Below are 24,355 nucleotides of genomic sequence, written 5' to 3' on the forward strand. Positions count from 1 at the left end.
TGGCGGGTTGACCCTGGCCGGACACCAGGCGCCCATCACAGCCGCTCTGCCACCCCCCTCCTCAGCCGGGCAGGGGAGGGAAAATACAGCAAAAGGCTCCTGGGCTGAGATGGGGGCAGGGAGATGGCTCAGCAGGTGCCGTCATGGGCAGAACAGGCACAACCTGGGGAAAATTAGTTTAATTTTTTACCATTCAAATCAGAACACCTTCTCCCCAGCCCCTCCCTACTTTCTGGGCTTAACTTAATTCCCCATTTCTCTACCTCCTCTCCCCGAGCAGTGCAGGGAAACAGGGAATGGGGGTTACGGTCAGTTCATCACACACTGTCTCTGCTGCTCCTTCCTCCTCACACTCCTGCCCTGCTCCAGCATGAGGTCCTTCCCATGGGAGACACTTCTCCACGAACTTCTCCAGTGTGGGTCTTTCCCATGGGCTGCAGTTCTTCAGACACAGGCTGCTCCAGCGTGGGTTCCCCATCGGGCCACCAGTCCTGCCAGCAAACCTGCTTCAGTGTGGGCTTCCCATGGGTGCCGGCCCCCTGCGGGCACCCCCTGCCCGGGCTGCGGGGGGGAGCTGCTCCCCCGCGGGCTCCGTGGGCTGGGGGCACAGCCTGCCCCGCCGGGGGCTGCCCCGCGGGCTGGGGGAGCCGCTGCTGCGGCGCCCGGAGCCCCCCGGCCCCTCCGCACCGCCCGGGGCTGCGGGGCTGCTGCGCTCGCTCTCTCGCTGCCGCAGGGGGGTTTTACCCCCTGCTCAATGCGCAGCCCCTGAGGCGCTGCCGCTGTCGCTGGTGGGCTCGGCCTTGGCCAGCGGCGGGTCCCTCTGGGAGCCGGCTGGCACTGGCCCGCGGGCCGTGGGGGAAGCTTCTGGCAGCAACTCGCTGAAGCCGCCCCTGTGGCCCCCCGCTACCAAAACCTGCCATGCAGACCCAGTACAAGGTAACACAGACACCAGCATGCATTTCCCTGTCTCAGTCTGCAAGTCCAGTTATCATCCATCCGGCACAGAGCTGACTTTCAGCATCACGGATTTTTTTAAAATACTCTTTTTCAAATCTAACCTCTATAGGCAGTTCCACTCGGCTGCTCTGCCCCCACAACGACTGGTGCAAGATCCCAATCCCATTTTTTTGCCAGGTAACAACTGAAAGCCTCATGAAGTGACCAAATACCATCCATCCCCTTCATGCCCCTCACTCACAGTCTGAGCTACCTCACCCTGGTAATTTGGAGCTGGAACATTTTCTGGTAGAAGAGTCACAACATTTACAACCTACAAATCCAGTGTCCTCTGAACAGGTGAAAAGCAGGGTGCTTTCCTCTGGTATCGCTCAAGAGGCGTTAACCTCTGCCCTTAGGACTGCAGTTCACATTCTCTGCCAGCTAAAACACAATAGCTTATTCCCTCAAACCTGCTCCAGAAAGCACAAACATCACCTTGACTCTGACCAAAAGTTCTTCTCAGGAAGCAGCAGGTTTGTAGAGATAAAAGTCTTACCAGGGTACACAATACACTTGTCCCGCACAGGCTGGGGCTTACGTGATGCAGCTGCTCATACGTGACGGAGATGGTAATGCGCCAGAAGCATTTTTCCCCCTAAGAGTCGGGCTTTTCATGGAAAGTTAATGTTTGAAGGACAAAAATTACTACTTTGTTGAGAAGTTTGGCATCTTTATGATAATTCTGGAAATTCTATCCATTTTCATCAATACAGTGATCCATTTTCCATTTAGATCTTGCTCAGCTTTTCTCCTCGTATTTCTTCTGGTGGAAGTGCGTGCCATTGATTTCATGAAAAATCTTTCTACCGGATTTGAATTTGTCACCTCTGCTTTAAAGACAAATGTAAAAACTGGACCAATAAAGTGACAAGACAAAAACAGAAGTTCTCCATGCATTTTCCCTGTGTTAGTTATATCTGCAGCTATTTTAACCTTTCATTCCCTTCAAGCTCTACATTTCAGCTGTCTCATTTTTGTTACCATTTTCAAAACCCTAAGGAATTTGCAATGCGAAGTGTTTGCCCATGATGTCCAGAACTTGGTCCTGGACTGATCCAGGTAATTTTAAACCTCGAGAGTTGTGCGAGTATACTCTGCTTTAACTATGCTGTCCTTTACATTCAAAGCTGAACTTCATTTGTCACTGTGATCCATTCCATGAGCTTGATAAGGTGCCATTAAATTTTCCTTAATTTTTGTGAGCTCAACTTTAATAATCTTCACCACTTTCTAATCTGGAAAAGGAATGACCAGTGAAATAATTAAAAAAACCCAAAAAACTTAGCAATTTAAAATCCAAACAAAACAGAAGTTAATCTTATATTATTGGAAATGCTGGAAATACCAGAGCATAAAGAGGGGTTTTGTAATTTTCCAGTCTAGTATAATAAATTGGTAAGCTTGTAAACCTCTTCACAGGCACGTACATGTGGCACAGAAGGACAGGTATGCCACTACCTTACGAGGACTGCCCACAACCTATCATAAACTATGTATTACTGTCAGCCCCTGAAAAAAAAAAAGCTTTATGCTGACAAGTTATGGCCAAGACAGAGTATCTAGGAAGAATCTAAATACTTCAGAAGAAATACAGGGGGTAGGAACTCTCCTTTAAGAATCTTAGCAGATCTTGGCAGTTCCTCTGATTTAAGCACAGAATTCCCATCAGTTTCAATGGTGCAACTGCTGCTAATGGTCTAAACACCGCTTCACATGGGATGTATAGAACAAGATCTGCTTAAGCTTACCCATTTCATTAGCATAAAGTTAGCGGGAGTGTTTTAGACTGAGAAGTATATCCATCTTCCTATTTGCTTCTTGAAGTCAGATTGGTATAAATCTTAGCAGAGCGCACACAGAACCACAAAATACACAATCTTTACTTCCCCAAAAAGCCCCAGCAGAAACTCTCAACTTTGGGCCGGCCCAGAAATAGTTGCCTTCCTTCTTACCTATAAGAGACAAAGGAAGCTTTTTCAGAGTGCCATATATTTATCTTCTAGATTAAATCACTGTTCCTCCTGGTGTAAATGCAGTGTACGAAGGAAAGGTAATTCAGAGACTGCGCAGGTCAGCACTGGATTAATATCAATGTAGCACCTTAGCAAAGCCTTTAGCATTACAGTGGCCTGTACTTTCTTCCTCCAGCAGCCGAGCTTATCCCTAAGACTGTTTCAACGGTCGGATTTTTGCTACCATTTGAAAAACAGAAGTTACAGAGTACTTTCATTGCTACCAGATATTCCTCACATCTGTGAGTATTAATTTATGACTGATAACCACACAATGGTATGGGAGACAGATGTCGTCCCTTTATGACATTTTAGAATATGAAAGGTTTCAATTCATCCCCTCCTTCCTTCATGACATCTATTAACTTATCCATAGGGAAAAATATAATTTCTGTCTAACAGTGAAAATCAAATGTCAAACTCTTCAACATATTGACAGCCTGACCCTGCAAAGACTTAGCTTTAATCTTTTGGGGCTGCGAGTATCCTCTTGACTCAAATCAACACAGAAGAGAAGCGTATGCCTGAACTTTAGCAAGGCTGAGGAATCTGGGATTAAGAGCTACTGCTTTTGTTTTGGCAAATCCACAATCCACAATACAATGCATCCAAGGAAAAAAGCACAAATCTTTTAGCAACTCTCCCCCTCCCAGTTTTCCACTCGCCTCACGCTGCAACAGAAATGCTCTGCAATGGGCAAAGCTCTGACAATTTGCCCGAAAATTAAAGCGATGGTTCTACCCGCTTACTGCGGGAGTTATTTTGGCAAGCTGACACTACAAATGCCAAGCAGCATTTAAGGATTTGCTTGAACATGTGCATATATACATCTTATTCATTTCAACAAAAGGGAACTCCACATACTTTGCTATTCAAGCTTGCCAAATATTTTAACCAGAAGCTACTGGATTTCCATGCACTTATACTGTATTAAGTACCTAGCTACTTTTTCAAACCAAGATTACACTTCAAAAAAATTACATTTTTCAAAAATCAATGCATCCAAAACACTTAACTAAGAAAACATGTCCTGCCTCAGCCTGTTTCTTTTTCATGTATTATCATAGCCATTTCCTATCTGAGCCCGTGTTACTTAGGTGGTCAGCATTTTGGGAGAGGGAAGTTTCACTTTAAAGATGGTAACATGCTCCTAGTAGCTTTCTCAAGCCAATGTTTATCAAGTTGGGGTTTTTTTGTTGGGTTGTTTGTTTTTTTTTTTGAATAAGGTTTCTGTACCTACGGTTACTTATTTGGCAACTACATAGCAGAGTACAAGGAAATCTTCCCTCCCAAGATTCATTCAGGCAGCCAGCACATAATGCTGTCATCGCAGTTCCCAGCACCCTGAGGTATTTGTATGCTCCTGACTGTAAGTACATAAGACTACAAACTTATGTTTGTACAAATACAAAGTTATGAGCACGTAACTTCTGCGAGGTATGCCAGGTGTGACACGGCTGTACGTTTGCAACTGTGCATACTTGCGCTCTCCAGAAAAAAAAAACCACCTCTGGGCCACTTCTTTTGACATGAAAGGAAAACAAAACTGAAGCGATAAATCCCATTAGCAGTTTTCAGCAGGTTTTGCTCCCCCCCCCCCTTTTTTTTTTGATAAATAAAATGGAGTCTGTCCTTAGCTTCCAGATCAAGAAGTATTAGTAAGAGTAGTTACAGACCCAATAACAACCCTTAAAACACCACCAAAATGCACTACGTTATTCTTTTATTTAGTTTACAGAAGAGTCTATCAGTACAGGTTGCAGAAAGAAAATGTTTAGTGCTATTTACAATTTGTTTTAAAACTCTGCTCTATACAAATTTAATTCTGATCAGTATGAACAATATTTTTTTAAATCTACTGCATATAAAGCATTTCATCAAAGCAGTAACAATGAATAAAATAACATTTGATTACATTTGAATGATGCCAATCATTCGAAAAAACAATTACACGGAACATCTGTAAGAGTTGTGGACACTTAAGTACAGAACACAATGTCAACCTGTGACTCATTTTTTTTAAAGGCTAAAGCTATTTATATGGAATATTTGTCTATTATACTACACGCCAATCTATATTTAACTTCTATAGTTATGTATTTTATAAGATTTTTATTAAATATATTCTACACATTTGTAGTTTCACCCAGGAAGAATTCCTCCCCAGTGAAAAAATATAAAATCTTTTATATTTTTTAATTTTTATTTATTTTTATTTTTTTACAGGTTTAGATGAAACTAGCTCATGCTTTAGTGCTGTGCAAATTTCTTTAGCATATCAACATTTAAATTATTGATATGAAATAAAAGAATGGCATCCTTTTTAATTATGTATGCCTTCAAAAATCAGCTTCTGATTTTAATACAATTGCAAGCACTAACACCAAATGCAGAATATGTAAAGAAACAAAACTAATACTATGGCAGAAGTTTTTCTTTTTGCTTTTTAAACTTTAATAATTCTTCTGAAGTCTCTAATGAGTAAGCATGACACTGGACACTAAGGTACAGATGAGAAAATGACTGAAAAACACCAATTGCCAATATTCAAATACATAAAATTGATTAGTAAATGATGTTTTCTAACATTTATGCACAATAATAAAAGCCTATGAACTACAGGAAATTACCCCTCCCATATTAAGGCTAGGAAATGCACTCTCTGCACTTGTTTGTGCTGTCTGAATAAGCACTCAACTAACGTACGAGATCAGAGTGCATGCAGTAATGAAAAAAAATCAGTTTCAGCAGCCCTCTACAGAGTGCTTTTAAATTACAGGCACATAGTTTTTTTTGTTTGTTGCAGTGAAAATATATATAGTTAGACTTGGTTTAGTTAGTATTCTGTGCCAGTTCGGCCACCAAGGTTGACTTAGTTATAACTGACTTAACAGTTTTTCCTTTGATTTGGCCATAAGTGAGATTTGTTTTAATTATAGATAAACCATTTTCCAGTGTTGCATTATACATTGAAGGTTATTACTAGGTGTCTAAAATATTGTTAGAGATTGTTGATGAGAAATATACTGTCAACCGTATTTAGTGCAAATTGCATCTAGAAAGCTTGACTGGTTAGATCCGGTTAATGGAGATTTTTGTGGTAGCAAAATGATTCCCGCTATGGAAAACAACACATTAACTTTTCTGGAGATTGAATTCTTTCAAGAATTGATGTACTGTAAAATTATTCAACACACAGAAAGCAGGAATTAAAAAAAAAACCAACAAAACAAAAACAAACAATGAAAGTGTTCATAGATCGATCTTTTTTTTTTTTTAAAAAAAAAAAAAAGACTTATGAGACAGTGTTCGTGTAATATTTCAGTTCCATGGATTTACAGACAGGCTCTTCCTACAGGTGTTTGAAGCAAGGTAGGGCCTCTTCTATCCCAGCAGCATGAAAGACAAAGACTATATTACATCACACTTAGCAGGTAAAGCTAACAGGGTTTACAGGATTACACAGCAATTGCTTTCTCCAGTTTTTTCACGGTTCCTTTGACCTGTGGAGCAAAAAAAGTTTGCTTCAGAAATGACATGTGAACAAATTACGCTGGTTTTTGTGCAAGTATGCTTGATACGAGTATGGGTTTTTTTACTATTTTAAGTTAAAAAAATATTATTACACACATGCATACATAACTGAACCATAACTCAGGAGTAGTTTTTAAACAATAAAAATGAAAGCTTTTAAAGGTTTGAGTAAATTTCTGCATTCTACAAAAAAGATAAACCAGCAAGCTAATTTCTTGGTTTTCTATAAACAACAGGTACAAAAGCATTCCATTACTTGCTTCATGGAAGACCAAAAGGACTTGACTCTTCTCTACTATGAAATACTCAAAAAGCCTGTAAGAGATCTGACTGCTTTGCCAGGTACTTGAGTAAGAAATAGCTCTAGTGCACAGCATACCTTGAGAGTTTGGTTCTGGCAATGTCTCTCTAGCCACCAAATGCATCACTGTTGTTTTGCCAAAAGGAAGTTTTAATGCTGCAAAAGAAGAAAGGGAGATTTATTAATAACTACAGCAGTCTTCATTCTTCAAAACACCCAGTTGAAACTACCTGTAATTGGATTAGCATCTGTTCAAAAAGTTCACACTGTTAGGTTTGAACTGCTTACTAGGTGGATTTAAAGGCATTCCTGGCTAAAGCTTTGTAGATTAGGGTCTTGGGATCACTTAAATAATCAGTTAAATAACTTAATAATCACTTAAAGCATTGTGCTTTTAGTGACACAATACTCCTGTTAGGAAACCTAGCCTTACACTTTTGAGTAAAAGTAGAAGTTGGCACTCATGCCAACAGAGGTGCTAAGAACTCTTTATTGATAAGGGTGCAAAATAGTGGCTAATTCAGCCACTAAATTGTTACTCCCAAGACATCACAACGCTGAGCCACTACTGCAAAACAGATTTTCCTAAAACATACCTTGATCCACGATACAGATTTTCCAAAATACAAAATGTCTGTATCTTTCCTTTTAAAATTAATCTGTAACATCAGCTGCATGTGAAAATATCAGACTTAATACATTTTAAATCAGATAAGGTAGCTGTTACAAAGCTGCTTTTGTGAACTTTAGTAACACAAAATAACAAATCTGGAGCTTTCCACAATTTGTTCTGCTCGTTTCTAAAACTAAAATGATAATTTTCACATTCTGATTTAAGCACACCAACAAGTGCTATATTTATAGTTTTAGCACTGTAGTATAATATTTATATTATAGTATAATATAAATTATTATTAACTTATAGTCTCCTTGAAATGAAAGGATTCTCTGTTGCTCACTGTATTCAGCAGATTCTCACTGCCAGATCCAATATTCTGAACTTTGACATCTTCCAGTGTGTGTGTGTGTGTGTGCGCGCGTGTGCGTGGAGAGTTAATTTGTACAATTCTTTACATTTTGTGTCCTCTCTCCAGCTCCTAAGACTAAGCATCTTCCTTGATTATTTTGCTGAGAAATATAAGGTAAAGTTGCTCTAAATTTTTTCCTCCCCACATTACAAAGGGAAAAAAGGTAGCGCTAAATGTAACAAGAACTTAGCCCTAAACACAAAATTCATTCTGACCTAAGTAGAACCTGTCCTCTCAAATTCCATTTACCTCTTCTATTTTCACAAACAGTGCACCAAGGCATTTTTAAGTGAATAAATTCATAATGAATGTCCAATAAACCTGAAGGTAACTGAAGAGAAAAATGCCTATTTCAATCACTACAGCACAGGTTCAAAATTCAGTTATAAAAAAATATAAACCTAGTGTTCAGTTACCACATATATTCAACACAAGCCTAGCTAAAACACTGCTACTAAACCATGTTAATTGCTTATATATTTGTTTGAAAAATGTGGGTTCTGATTAAAACACAGGTTAAGCATATGGAAGGATACACAGCTCCACAAGCTTCTTTGAGGTAGCTGTACCTTGGGAAAAGCCATCTCCTCTATAGAAAGTCAGACCTGAAAGTTGCTTATTTTACTTGAAGTGCTGTCTGTGCCTGCACCTAGAAGCCAATGACAGCTCGAAGTTTGACAGGGATGAAGTATTTTGGGTACTTGATTCTGTGATACAACTGAAAACTCTGAAAAGAGCTTATTAACAGTCTGTTAAAACTCAATGGAAAAGGACTGTCTTCATGACATAAACTCTTTTAAGAAGCCATTACAGAAAGAGCAAAATAGTACAAACTAATCACATTAGGGACATCTTTCGTAACATCAAGACACTTGGAGACTTGACTAGTGAGCTGTGGAGATTAATTATTTACAGTAATCAAGTAGAAGTACGCTAATAGTTCAATTAACTAATTTCAGCTAGTTGTTTGCATAGCTCACACAAGTTTTTATTAGCATTTTCTAGCTTCTTACTTGGAGCACCTGACAGAGTCTGAGCACCCCAGCCTATCCTCAGTAATCCTTTCTGGCTCTTGTCTTCATTCTCTCACTCCTTTCTCTCACTTAAACCAAACTTTTATTTAATACCTTTCCTATCTGTTTAATTCCACTCCTATTCCAAATTTTCTATTGTCATAATTCATTTTTCACTCCCTCTTTCGGTATGTGTATGACACAAGGTGGGTTGGCTTCCCTTCCTCCCTCCCCACTAAATAAGGAAGTAAAATGTTGCCGATTACTATTATCTAACAAGAAATGGAGAACTGTCAATTATGTATTACCTCCCTAATTAAAGTTCTCTCAAGTGCAAACTGCAGATCAAATATTTAGCTAAAGGATGAAATTTCCTGTTGGAAGGTGAACAACTGATTCTGCCTTGCTAGCTAATTCCCCAACCCTTTACACAGTCAGGACACAACAGAACAGTGTGGCTCAAGCACCGCAGGCAACAGCAGCACAGCAAGCTTTACAGAGGCGTCTGTTTTTCTTTACCACTTCCAATGCCGCTAGTTCTACTGTTTTTGTAGTGATGGTCCATTCAGAGAAGCTGGCTAAAAAGAAGGTTCCTTTAAAATATTTTTTTTCACTCAAAAGCCAGTTTTTCCTAAAAATCTGTTATTTTTTGAGGCTTCTTAGTTTATAGGAGTCTCAAATTCGTAAGATACTATGTAGATATGTGAGTTTACAACTAGAACATTACAATGTCATTTTAAAATGTGAACAAAAATGAACTCCTGTTAAAAAGGAAAACACCTCCTTGGAAACTTTCATTTCACTAAGTGATAAAGTGACTTTCAGTACACAGGAGGTCCAAATTCCACTCAATATTTCCTAATCACCTAAAGCAAATAAAACAACTCAGTTATAGAAAGCTGCAGATAGAAAAATTTCATGGAACTGTATTCCAACAGCATAAGAACCTCAATTATTGTGTTTAGCAAGAACTTCCCTCCCCCCTCCCTCCTCCTTTTAACAATAACCAGGTTCCCTTAGGGTTACATCTAATGAACACTGCAAACTGAAGTAACAGTCTCTTTGAGCTACTTCATGAATTGCTGCTCCCCTCTCAGCTGTATAATCTTACTCCAGATAACTTCATTAGCACTGAAGTAAGCCAATGTTTTGGGGATTCTTTTTCTTAAAACAATATAGCAACAGAAAGATCTCTGAAAACCACTAGTACACATTTAAGATCCTTAGGGTCAAATCATGATGATTAAATTGCAACGCATGAATGATTAAGAATGAACAAAAATGCCCTGAACCCAAGTGTTCAAAATCCTGAGTTAATGGAAGAGTCAACAGCATGCAGCTATTATTTTTCAGCTTAACCCATTAAATAATATATTAAGTATATTAAACAAATGTTCAAAGTTGTTTCAGACTTAGACAAATGTCACTAAAGGGAACTAGCACTGGTGGTCAAGAGCAACACCTAGAGATGAATAACAAAGAAAAATCCCATTTAGCTATCCTTGCCTGGAAAACGTAGGATAAGACTAGTATCTCAAATTGCAGAGACGATCCAAGACTTAACATTTGTCTTTCAGCCCTGCTCCAACTGCTACTACCTGCACTCATTGGCACTTGATAAATATACAAATTAAAGAGTGAATAAAAATTTCCAACTTCTCCCAGCTGAATTGACAATGATCTTGTTTGTATATATAGCAGCATTAAAAATTGATTTATAGAGAGTGTAAATCTAGTCTAAAAGTACATCACTAGCCAACATCGGTAATGTAAAAAGCAAATCAATGGCTCTATCATCCCAGCCACTTCTTCACGGAAAGATCATCATAAGCAATCCAAAAATACTCTTTTCAGGTTCATCTTAAGTTCAAAAACATTTCATTGGTGATTTTGTATTATATTCTCCTCTCTGTATTGCACTCAAGCACCAAATGCATGAGCAATCTGAACATACACAGAAAGCAGAAGTACTAATGTATTTTTAAAGTGGCCCAGAGAAGAAAGTCTCGTTTAATTTAGTCACTGATATAGCTAGTATTCACAGTGGCAATTTTTACCTACAAAAGAAAAGATTATTATTATACATTGTGTCATATGTCTACCAAAGATACCCATCAAAATATGTAATTGCGGTAGAACACTTGCCACAAGGGGGCATAATTGAATTGCATTTCTGTAGCATATGAAGTGAAGCCATTTACTTTTGTTTTCCCATAACTATGCAATTGTATCCCTGGGAGAGCACTGGACAGCAAGAATGCTTAACCTCATTCTCATTCATGTGGTGTCTTCCTTCATTGCACTAAGATTGAAAGTATTGTTTAACCAATCATCATAAAGTTTATCTAACATTTTAAAATACTTCAGACATTTATGAAGTAGCCTGCCCTGCAAGTGCACTGTAACAGAGAGGGAACAAAATTTTCCATTGAGAGACAACAAATAAAAGCAGCGTTACTGTTTCTTTCTGCAAGAGGAGACCTGACTTAGCAGGCAGTCCGGAAGTTTAACAACTAGTGGTAACAAGATTGAAAAATACAATGTTGCTCTATGCAGAGCAAAAATAGCGTATAGCAAGCCATACTGTGATCTTGAACAGTAAAGTAGTATTTACTGCACCGTAAATAAATAGACCCTATGCCTGGCTGTAACATGCATAATGAAAATTATTTTCATACCTCCTAATGTCACATTGCCATGAAGAAACCTCCCTTGATAAATAAGCCGCAAGATATTTGGACTGCTGACTTGTTCTTCTTCCCAATCTGAAAAGGAGACAATTTTCAGTTACATTGTAATAAAAACATCTTTTGTTATTTCTCTCACCTTCACCCAGGAAGAAAACTAAGAGCAGGACTATCTTGCATGAAACACTGAAGAGAAAGCATTGGCTGAAGATACAGAAAGATAATTAAAGGTTACCACTCCTGAAAACTATTCTTAAACTTATTGTTTGACATTGGTCATTGAAAGACATAATTTTATGCCTGCAAGTATAAATATTACTAACTTACTTCACAGATTGCATGAGATATTTCGTACATATACAAGTCCTACACAAAATATTTCACGATTGCAAGTTGCTTCCTGAGGCTTAATATCTACTTTGCTAAAACAGCCTTAATTTCTTCCCACTCAGGCAGACTCTCAAGCCATCCTCCTCCTCCTCACCAGCTAACTGTCTAACTGGAGCCGTTCTCCAGCAATGGGAAACAGCACAGCAAAAGCACATGCGATGGGTCATTGGAAATGGGATTCTCAGTTCACAGCACCGGGCAGGCCGCTCAGGCGGTGTTCCATGACGGCCAGCTCCAACCAGTTACATGTCCAGAAGGGGCAGTGACCTGAGCGGCCAGGAACAGTCACTGTGGAGAGCCTGAACAGAGGGCTCTCACAGAGCAGACAGTGACAGATCCATTTTAAGGAACTTCTCAAAGGACAACCTGTGGATGTTTTTATGTGGCAAAGAGCGATTCGGGAAAAGCAAGCATGCATTTTCCTATAATGGTTAAGCTGTCATAAATAATTTATAAGCTTAAATTATGTTTTCCCACTCTCTCACTGTTCCCTGTCACGATGTGAACAACAAATAAATACATACTTTGCTTTCAGAACAAATACTGTAAAACCTTGAAATGCTGAATTTGAATGGGCTCTCTGGGAATACAGTGTCTTCTGTTTCTTAGCTGACCAGATATCTGGCACAGCTGCTCACAAATGTTCTCTCTTTCTGCTTTTGTAGTGTTTATATAGCAAGATGAATATTCAGCAAGGGATCAGGACAAGCAACAGAAACCAACCTGTTCACTGGAAATATACAATTAACATACAGGCAGTAGCAACTGGCACCACAAAAGAAGAACTGAAAGGGGAAGAAGGGGAAGCTTTTAAAACAATAGCCACGGCTGCAGAGTGTAGGAGAGGCGTATGGTGTGAAAGAGCAAGCAGGCGGAGACGTGGGCAGCAGGAGCCATCGCAGCCCCAGAACACAGCAGAGGCACGGCTGGTATCAACAGCAGAGGCTGCAGTGTCCCCGGGTGCTGCCATGTGCCTAGTTTGTAAGATTCGATCAAATTAGACAACCAAGCTATTTGAATTTCAAGTTTTTCCACACTCAGGGTCCAATTCAATTTTTGCAAATCAAGCCCATACCCTTTTTGCTATGGTCGGGTAATTTTGTTTTACACCGCACAGTCTGAACTCTACTATATTATGGTTGTAAAGAGGAGAAGTTCAGCCAGTTTACAATGCCATAATGACGTAAAACAGCAATCAAAAGAAGACAGACTATATTTTTGCACAGGTATTTTACTTGTCATTAAGCTGCCAATTTATCCATCCTTTTAATTTTTTGCTTCTTGTTTGGCAGCATGAAACATTTCTTTCCGACATGCTTTCAATTTTTAATTTCCACCGATGATTAAATGAGCCAAGGAGAAAAAATATTTATCAAACTAACGTTTGTTTTTTTTTTTTAGTTCAGCAGATAATTGCTGTACAAGAGAAAAGTTAATATTGCTTAGAAGAAAATGGGGGGGGGGGGGGGGGGCGGAGAAGAGAACAGATAACCTAGCTAGATGATATATATATTAATATAAATCTGGCATTTACCACTACAAGAGATCCTTAATCAACAACTATATTGCCAAAAAAGGGAAGGAGTGATTTGCCTTAATCCTGCAATCAGGTGACAGAGGACATTTCATCACTTTTCTCCCATAAGATCAAGACAAGTCAAAATGATGGTAAAAACAATCATTTCCTATCATGTCTACTTCAAGGAAACTTTAGTCCTCATCAAGATTTCACAGTCCTGTGGCAAAAAGCAGCGCTTTCAGTCTGAGAACAGATAGCGAGCTAATGTTTGTGAAAACCTATACACTATTATTCTGAAGTAGATTTTTCCTCAGTCTTCTAAACTGACACTATTCTTCTTTGCACAGGCAATTAAATATTCATCAAGACTTAGAGCACTCCCTCAGGACAGCAGGTATTTGAATTAAAAGCTCCCATGTCTGGTTCTACTTTTCTTTTTCTTTTTAAAAAAAAGGAGACTTTAAAGTCTGGGTGTCTTCCCAACTATGAGCTCAGTATTTGCAGCCTTCAAGCTCTTTACAAGACTGGAAACACAAGACCACATGGTTCATAAGTACAAGTTCATAAACTTGTACTGCCTTTACTAATTCAAATAAAAGTACACAAAGAACATTTGGTCATGACAACTACGTTGTAGGCACACAATAAAATATGTACATTAAAGTATGTAGCTGTATATTGCTACATCAACCAGATTTCTTAGTGTAAAAGTGGTTTACATCTATATCTAATACTTCAGACGACTAAAAACCTCCTCCATTATATGTTTCACTAAATACATAGTGCCGTATCCCCACAAAACAAACTGTAAGTCCCCTGAAGGCCTGTTCTTCCTGTCCTCAAAGACCAATTTAAGGCCTAAAATATGAATTATCAACACTAACTTTTTGGCATGAATTATCATCATCCACCACACCTCTCTGACAAAAGCAGCACTGAAACCGATACTGCAATTTTTTAGTGAGAATAGTAGTCTTTTTAACATCAAAACAGTAACCCAAATGAAGTCCTGTACCAAAAGAAGCGTATTTTTTTTCACCATATGTAATGCTATGTCTGTGTTTTGGCTATTTTCCCATAAAATCATAGCTGGGGAGAAGAGAAGCACCTTCTTTTTGTGGAATTGTTCACATACGTAAATACACATCATAAGCTTTCAATTCCATTTTCTGAAGCTAGTATTCCTGCATAACACCAAATATATTCATACAAACAATCCCAGTTTCCCTCAGTCTTTTAATGTCTCTTAAAATGTTCTTTTATATTTGATTTCTTCCTGGATAAATATCATTATTACAGATCCATCCCAAGATAAGGCAGTAAGGAAGAAGTACTTCAGACTCAATTTCACTAATGCATTCCTATGACATGCCATGTTTTACATTAGCTGTTCGCACCTAAAAGGCTTTATATCTCCAACATTTCCTCACACTTACTAGATCCTCTAACAATATTGATCAAGAAAAGTATCTAAAGATAGGGGGAAAGAAGTACTTCACTTTGGGGAAGCAAATTTTAGAAATAAAGTGGGAAACAGTCCAGACATCTAAAACTCTGCCCAACCGAAGAAACAGGGAAAAAGAATGCAAGTTGACAATTGTATTTCTGTATTAATCTATGCCCAGATACACAATAAACATACTTAATTTGAACACTGAGGACAGAGTTTGGTTTATTGACCCTTTAGTCTGAAAATACACGGGAGCTTCTAGCTTGCCAGTTAAAATGCCAAAGCCACACAGCTACTCACCCATCGGCCAGTTGTCATACACATGTTTTGCGATATCTGCAGCGGAGTCATTTGGTGAAAATAGGAACTCTTTCGTTTTCCCACTTACCAAGATGAGACGCAAATTTATCTGTTAAAAAAAAAAAAAGCAGTATTGGGAAAATATCCAGAAAAGACAAATTATTATTATTGCTATTACTTTTTTTAAATTTACTAAAAGGGTGCCATTGGGTTTAGAAGAAGATTGATCCAAAGTGATTTGAGAAAACAGTTTAAGATGGCGGTCAAACAGATCAATAATTTCTTTGTTTACACATAATTTAGGAAAATTAAATTCTAACAGCTGGCATTTTTTATAAATACTGGAAGATTCTGATCAGTAGTGACTGAATCAATCAACTGTGCCATTACAAAAAGCTTTCAGCAGATAAAAAAAATAAAATTCCAGCCAAAACACACTGGCAACCTATCTTCTTGAAGGAAGAGGAAAAATGCAAATCTGAAAAATTGACCTGAGGAGAGAGCACTAAAAATATTAAAACATGCACCTGAATAGACTGTAAGCCTCAGCAAAAGCCCTAGCAGCTCACTCTCGCCAGCATGTTACTTGTCCGCCCTCATCTCACCCACTGCAGCTCCTGCAAAACACCAGGGAGTCAGACAGCATCCCTCCTCAGTCCCTGCTGCCATAGAACCTGAATCCCTCTGCCAGTCTTCTGAACGCAAAACTCTCTTCTACCCCGTCTTTCACTACAAGCAAAGTGGTGATCATACAATACAATTATAACACCACATCATGGTTTTTCTATCATCTATTTCCTGTATCTAACCATCAGCATCTTCAGCTACAATTTTCCTGTCTTCTAATTGCAAGTTACTGATTATAATTCCTTTTCCATAACCTGTATAAAGAGCTCACTATGACATTACTTAGAATGCAAACGAGATTAAATTTTGGCTCCTCAAGCAACTAAGCAAGGCCACAAAATGTGTTTGAGTAGCTAGCACTTACCAATGCCCATGGCAAGTAGGAGTCTAGCTGCTCTTATGTTTTGGCCTACAAGTCTAAACTGCAACAACTTTTAGCAAGACTTCAGTATACTAACTGCTCGGATACTTTTTTCCAAATCACACTTTCAAACTGGCTCCCATTTTAAGTTGCAACAAAGCTTTTCCTGTCAGAATTTAGGAAACTGTTTTCTAGATCAGATACAAAAGGAAAAATTTACAGCAATGCCCAAGTTTACAACTTCTTCAGGGTCAAACATCTCAGCACATCATATTCACTGAACATGACAGCCTTGTCTCACCACTTATTTCAGCAGCTCTCCAGACAGATTGCCTATTGTCTCTTGAATGCTTTGGCCTGGATTCATCTTACCTATCTTCAAGAACCTAATGCAGGCATCCAAATTACAATGTCTATCATCCCACAGGCTTCAAGGTCAACAAAGAGAATGACCCCTCCAAAAAGCAATTCAGTCTCTGTCTCAAAGTGTGGCCTGGATAAAAAGAGTTAGCATAAAAGGGCTAGGTTCCCCTCCCTGACCCTGTGCTAATGCCCTTCAAAAAATAAGAGTTCTGTCATTAGTCCAGGAAAGAAGCTAAGTGGTAGCTGTCCCTCAGAAAGCACCACAGCCACTGTAAGAGTATTGCTGCATACCAGGAAAGGAGCGAAGCTGCAGTAATGCTGTTTAGTCAAAGACAATTATTCATAAAATTCAGAACATGTCTGGCTATAAACATTAAAGTTCTGTTTTCATTGGTATTTCCACAATAATTAAGGAGTTATTTTCAAATCTCACCAAGATTTAGCAGAAAAAGCAGACCAAGTTCCATTATTCCTGCTTACTCCCAAACTGTAATGAATTACAACTTCAAACCATTATGCTTAAATTTAGCAATGGCCAGACTACGTCCGCTTGCTTTGCTTATATTGTATTTCAGTTTAAGCAGTTTTTCCCCTCTTAGCTGTCTCCACCTGCGTATGGACAGACAACACTTACATATACGGTTTCTTTAGCTGGACTACCCAAGACAAGCTCTTCAAGTTTTCTCTAGTGAGATATCCGTTTCCCCATTCATCCTAGGAGCTTGTCTCTGCACATTTCAATGTCTTCTCTTTTCTCCTCAAGACAGATTACTATTTCTGAAGTATAGTAAATGATGCTCCACCAGATGCTTGTGTAACACCACCAGTAATCTCCTCTGTCTACTGAAACCATCTGTGACTGTGTCCCGAGAGCACATCCAGCTTCCTCACAACTGCACCACACCGTTTGCTCAGTTACTTTGTACCCTTCTCTACTTTGATCCTGTCAGTTTTTCAGCCTCCAAGCTTATAACTGACATTTTGGCTGTAACACCCTAAAGCACAAGGCTCCAAATTTCATCCAACTCCTAATTACTTCATCCCTCCCAGGGAAAGGAGGCTAGGTGGAAAGAAGCATTCTGCACCACAAAAATGTTTCAGATCTCCCCTATGCCTGGGCCCATGGCCTATGAAATCCTCCTAAAATCTCTGTGTAACAAGTCTTTCTATGTTAAGAGCATTTTAACATGATCACTCCATGTCATCGACAAATTTTAGCAGCAAGATCACTTTACATGTACCTTTGTCATTAATGAATCACGAAACATAACAGTGATCTGAAACTGATCCATAGATTCCAGTAACAAGCTCTCTCTCTCAGCTGGTTTTCCCTTCCTCTCAGCAAGGTCCTTTATGTTAGGCCCTTTTACACACAATTTCTCTTTTAAATCCTAATTTCTCCTATTTAACCAACAGTTTGCAATACAGCACCACATCAGTTACTACGTACACATTCAGATGAAACTATACAATTGTCTGTGTAGTAAGTAAGTTCCTTTCATCAAAAGTCAGCTTGCCATGCTCCAGTTTTCAGAGGCATGGCATACTGCACCCCATTCCACTTTCTCTATACCTCATTATCTTTAATTAGCCTTTAAGCATTAATGCATCTCATTACAACACCAACATACTGCCAAAAATTTAGGCGGTTTGGACTGCGTCACAAACCATTATTGTGCTTGGGAATGGGCTGCCTGTTTAAAAAACAAAGCAACCAACCTCAAACACTGGGCAGCAGTGCCTGGTGTAGGTACTAGTGGCCAGGAGCAACTTCACCACCAGCCCTCCTGCCTCTCACTCCGATCTCCCTGCATCCATTTCCTCTACTTTAACTGGCTCCTGAGACATCACTCCTCCCTTAGCTTGGTCCCTCTGGCCAAGCATCCCCTCAACTCTGATTTCATGCAGGTTATCCAAGGATTTCTTTTCCTTCATTTGTGTGTAGTTTATCTGTGGTGGGGATTACCTGTTTTGAAGATCATAACACTTTCCTAGGCAGTAGATATAACACCAAACCATCAGCTCCCTAGAACTGTCTGATTTGGATCCTACAAGGAGATAATTAAAAAAACCCCAGAAGATTAGTCTTGCTCAGCACTTAAAACACGATTAGGGCACAGCATTAATATAGAACTAAAGTTATTCTTCAGCTAGCATAACATCAAGGAGACACATTTATTTTTATTCTCACTACCGTGTTTTGAATTACCAGGCACACTGAAGTGAATACAGAAAAAAGAATATCACAGAGAAATAACCAAACCTAACTTGGCTTCCTGGAAAATTTGATTAAGTCATACTTCTGCAGTTAATATGGAACATAAAAATCAATATAAGCAATGTGGGGGGTGGGGGGAAGTGAAAAATGTTAGATCCTTCTTTCCACCCCAACTCCCCAAGGTTGATAATTTCATAGTGCTAAGTTTTTTGTTGCTGAAGAGCACTTCTTTTAGTCTTAGTATGAAATAGAAAAGGTACATCAAGATAAAGTAGTAATTTTACAGGATATACTAGAAAGCACGTGTAAAATGCAGGAGGAATATTTTCATTAAAAAAAAAAAAAAAGAGTATCACCAAATATCAGCAGAAGCCCAAAATAAATCCTTAAATCAGTCAAGCAGATGTTGCATCAAGTGCAAGGAAACAGCTGCTCTAATGAAAGGTTAAAGTATTTTCTTATTTATAGATCAGCACGCTACTGACACATTTAGTTTGCATGTTTATATATATACACACATATGCGCATATATAAAAGATGTATCTATCTAATTTACCTTTAGAGTTTAATCTCATCCCCCTCGAGCATTGGGGAATTTAATGGCTTGCAACTGCTACTAATTCAGCAAGCCTGAGAACCCCACTTCAAACAAACTATAGGGGATCTGAAACAAACCTTTCTGGCAAAATGCCACTACTGAAAGTTCATATCTAAAGGAAAGAAAAAAAAAAGGGAAAAGAAAAAGAGTATATGTATATACACATTTACTCAAAGGAAAGTGTAGGGAAGAACACCTAGGTGAAGTAGAGAAGTTGACATAAAAGCAGCAAATCTTCGTTTTTCAAGTTATGAAAGGATTCTTAGTGGTCATAGCTACCTTGTATCCTATCCTATTTCCTAAGTTAAAAGTTAGCAAGGAAGTTGTATAAGTATCCCTTGTATGCTTAAAGCCCCTCCACCTACTGTTATCAAAAGTCTTGATCCCGAGACACTTCTGTGATTCTTATGGCCCTGACAAGTCTGTTATATCCCCTGTGGAAAAGAAATTATGGCCCTATTTTATTTTTTTTTCAGGCTACCAAGGGGAATTCCAGCTTTTTGCTACAGCAAACTGTTAAGGATCATATCCTCTCACTTCCACATTATAGCACCAACTGCAGCATTACTGATGAAAGCAGTTAAGAAGAGCCACAGTATCAGAAGTAGGATTAAATACAATTTGTGGACTACATCCCCTCTGCACAGTTATATAATAGCCCATTCTGTTTGTGATCTCAAGCATGCAAACCTCGCCCCTTCCCCCCCAGCCAACACCAGTCTCATAATTACAGTTCCAGTAACTACCCATCAGTTGCATCACATACACAATAAAGAATTTCAATGTATTTACTGTAAACCAAAAAAACCCCCCATAAATTAAATATATTTATTTATTTTTATATGTATTTATATATATGCACACACTGTAGTAACAACTGTGATCACAACTTTCGGAACAAAAATTTGAGTCACGTATATGCAGATGTAGAATAAGTTGTGTTTTGTTTGTTATAGGTATCTGCAACAGTTTGTTCATTCTTTAAGGCATTGACTACAAAATGTCTCAGTGCCACAGTGCTTCTAATATCACAGCTAAAGTGAAATAAATGGCAAGTCACTCAAACATCAAGAAATTAAAAATTTATAATCTACACTATGTGTCTTGATGTTTAAGTGAGTTCCCACCTATTCAGTTAAATTATTTTGTTATCAATGTTATGCTCCAGTAGCAGCTTAGGATTCCTCCCATCTTACAATTAAAATGCAGAGGAGGAAAAGTGTCATATCACCACATGCTATACAACCCTAAGTTTAAACTCACTGCTTTTCTTCAGCTGTTTATGATAAAAATACATGTACGAGACTATTTCCCCCCCCCCCCCTTTCTTAATAGATGTGAAATTGAATTAAAAACTAACAATGGACCAGAAGGGAAAGTGATGAGGTAAGAGCATCCAGAAATACAGACTGAAATATTCTCAAAATCCAATACATTTACTTGCTAGTTCAAGTTCATAATTGTAAGATTTAAGTTTGTTCTCCAAAGATACACCAAAGTTTCCTAATGACTGTAGGCCAAAAAGAAACCTCACAGCACCATACAGTACATTTTACTGTCCGAATTCCACTAAATTCACTTAAGAGGGTGAACCAAGCCTGAATAACAGTTTAAGTGAAACAGTAGCATTAGACAAGCCAAGTCAGCAGGGACCTGCTGGTTCTAGACTCCAGTTCACTCCTGAGGTGGACACATCATCTCATGGTATCCCTTCTGGAAAAGTATTAACCTGAATATAATGAAGAACCTCAGTTTTTACACTCCCTGGAAGGCTGCTCTATAACCTGTCTGTCCCATTGAGGGTTTTTTTTAATTCCCAGCATAAATTTATTCTTGGACAGGTTACATTCACAGATGCCAGACCTCCTTTGTGCTTTAATTACAATAGGCTTTTCCCTGCATTGGGGTTTTGATGGCTTTCTACTACATCTGCAGACAAAGACAAACTTTCCTAAAATAAACAAGCAAATGTTTTCCTCATTAATAGGCTGGCCCTTGAAGTGATCACTGTCTTCAAAGCTCTGAAGCACATCAACAGAGGTTGAGGAAACTGGGCTAGGTTAGCCTGGAGGCCTGGTGGGCACCTATTAGCAGCCTTCCTATGCCTAAATTACCAAGACAAGGACCTCTTCACTGAGGTCCAAGACAGAAGAACAAGAAACAATAGCCATAAATGGAAACAAGAGGCTTTGAACTGTGATAAGAAAAAAAGCTTTTGCCCTGAGGACATCAAAGCAGTGAAAGAGGTCACCCACAGATGCTTTGGAAGCTCTGTCCTTGGGGGTTTTCAAGACCCAACCAACAAACCCCAGAGCAAACTGGTCTGAATTCAGTGGTGACCCTGCTTCCAGTAGAAGGCTGGGCTAGAAAGTTTCTTAGTCCTTTCCAAAGTGAATGATTCTACAATTCACTTTGATCTGCATCTGCTTTAGCTTTGATTCATTTTTCTTAAGTATGCATGATTAGAATTACACATAATATTTCAGGAATTTAGAAAATTATACTAGAACACCCTTAAATCAACTGCGAACATCTCTCCATTTTCCCATATAAAATCACAACTGTCTCACCTTTGCAATGCAGTTATCTTGCAATGCTGTTCTCTAGTCCAGTCATTTCCATGACATAAGCCTTCAAGCTTGCATTACAAAATATTGCTTTTAACCACCCATGATGTACAGGATACTTTTATATTAATGCAATTAATTTTGTACCTATTAATTAAGTCTTTGAGATAATCCAATATTTTTGATACAACACCATGATCATCTTCCATACTACTACTGCCTCCAAACTTTCATCATCAACAAATTTCATCAGCATACTGATTTTCCTTGTGTCAGTGGCATAAATGAAAACATCAAAAAGATAGCTGGTCCCAAAATCAATCTTTAAAAAATTCCACTAAGCATAACTGCCAGCCTGCTGCTTCTACACTGATCGCTGTATCTTACCACCTTCTCCACTCAAGTCTCACACTCTGTCAAACCCTGCCTTTCCAATCCTTTCCTAGGCAACATCAGCTACTCACTGAAGTCCAGATATATTATGCCTCTTCTCCATTTCCCTCATCTGAAAAAACTCTCTCCTTCTGAAGAAAATTGTTTAATGAATCTGTCACAATCCAACCTAGGTAAATATATATTGTGAATTTTATTCCATTATTTATTCTCTTCTACTTCTCAATATTCTTCTTGAGGTGGTTACTCAGCAGCCAAATTTAAAGTCTAGGTGTACATCCTTTCACTCATCTAGCATGCAGATATTTTATACCTTTAATGTTTTCAACCTGAAGAAACATCAAGCATGCAAATCCCTCAGACATGCTCCTTATACTAACCCAGTACATTTAGTTTAATCAGCATCTGTCCCCTTGAAATCCAAAGCCTTTATATACACTCCTACTTAGTTTATTCTTCCATTTGATTTTAACTGTATCAGCTCGTGATCATTGGATCAATGTCATTTTCCCAAGCAGCCTTCTGAAGATTTCCAGAGCTTTCTGGGAATTTAAGAAAAACATCTAGAACAACAACATCAGCTCCTTCTTGGCCAAGAAACTAGCTGGTAGAGGGATCCAGATACAGGTGCATAAGGTAAGACAGTGAGCGAGCAAGAAGTATGAATCTCTAGCCCAATGATGACTCTTGTTCTAGAGTAATTTGGTAAAGTAAATCAAACTATAGTTCTTATGAATCACACTTTTAGACAGCTATTTTCACAAAATACTTTACAGGGAATACAGGGAACTGAACTGCACTTCCTCAAATAAACACCTAAAATTTACATTTGGCAACACTCAGAACACCTGCATTTAACTTGAGATGCACAAAGGGGCTTTGCTCTATCCTTACAAATACCTTACACCTATAATAAACTTACTTTGTATCAGGGGGAAAAAAAAAAAAAAAAAAGGGAGAGAAGGACATGGAACATAAGTAGTAATATAAATTGTCATTGTGACAGAACAAAGCTCTGAAGTTTCAGTGCCAGTCATCTGACAGACCTGCAACACCCAAAGCCAGAGCACTTGTGGAAGTAGGGCAATTCCAACATGACACCATGAAAGTGTGACAGCACCCCACATCACTCTGTTCAAGACTAAGGTGAACTTCATAACCAGTTCCAATGACATACTTCTTTTTAGATGACTACAAAGAGAAACAAATACATTTTTATGTGCAACTGCTTGCTCAGATAAGGAATGGCTAAAGCAACTTTGCACTGGTAAAAACTAAGCAAATTTCCAAGAAGTTTGGAGTAAAGGTAAAGCCAAAATTAATCACAATAGAATTTTATTTAGAGGAGGAAAAAGAAAAATCCTATAAGCATTTAACTCAATAGCTATGATAGAGCTAGCTGTTTCTATGGAAACCACAACATCCTTGAACTTATATCATAGTTCTTGGTCATGCTTCAACCACTCCCTCACTTCAGTTCAAGTAACACAGGAACAATGGCAATATTTTCTTCAATATCCTCCTCTGAGTTCCAGGGTTATCTTTTAAGAAGAAATATCTGGGAAATATTGTTCATCAAAATAAATTAGTGCAGATATTATCTTAAATAACCAGTAGAATACAATGGATTTGACTGGAGTTTACATACTGTTTCCTTTACTCTCCTGACTATTAGCGTTCCTGGGGCAAAGCTTTTTAGCTTTTTTTTTTTTTTTTTTTTTTTTTTACCTTTTTCGAGGGGGTGGGGGTGAGCTGAACACAACACACCAAAGTGTTAGCTGGAGCTAGCTAAGAATTTTCATTGAAAGTCACCTTTAATAAGAAAGTTAAAACAGAAGAATAAGATTTTCTTGAAATACAGTGATTTTATCAGTAGAAGATATTTCAATAATTTGATAAAATAAAGAGTCACAAATGCCCACCCAGGAATAATTTCTCTCCCAGCAGTAGAAGATAATGCAGGCAATCCATTACCTGAAATAATGCGAGCACTCA

At 38.5% G+C, this 24,355-nt stretch overlaps 1 protein-coding gene across 1 annotated transcript in view; it reads right to left on the minus strand.

Annotated features, from left to right (window-relative positions):
* Positions 1-4,717: 4,717 nt before the first annotated feature.
* The window catches only part of UBL3 (ubiquitin like 3), a 58,494-nt gene continuing 38,856 nt past the window's right edge, over positions 4,718-24,355 (minus strand). Inside the window, exons 2-5 of the mRNA XM_014286082.2 lie at positions 15,234-15,342; positions 11,566-11,652; positions 6,925-7,002; positions 4,718-6,514 (exon numbers count right to left, since the gene is read on the minus strand). Of these exons, the coding sequence (XP_014141557.1) occupies positions 6,462-6,514; positions 6,925-7,002; positions 11,566-11,652; positions 15,234-15,342 (327 nt within the window). The 3' untranslated portion in view covers positions 4,718-6,461. The remainder of the gene's footprint in view (positions 6,515-6,924; positions 7,003-11,565; positions 11,653-15,233; positions 15,343-24,355) is intronic.

The sequence above is a fragment of the Falco cherrug genome, chromosome 2, assembly GCF_023634085.1.
Source record: "Falco cherrug isolate bFalChe1 chromosome 2, bFalChe1.pri, whole genome shotgun sequence".
NCBI lineage: Eukaryota > Metazoa > Chordata > Aves > Falconiformes > Falconidae > Falco > Falco cherrug.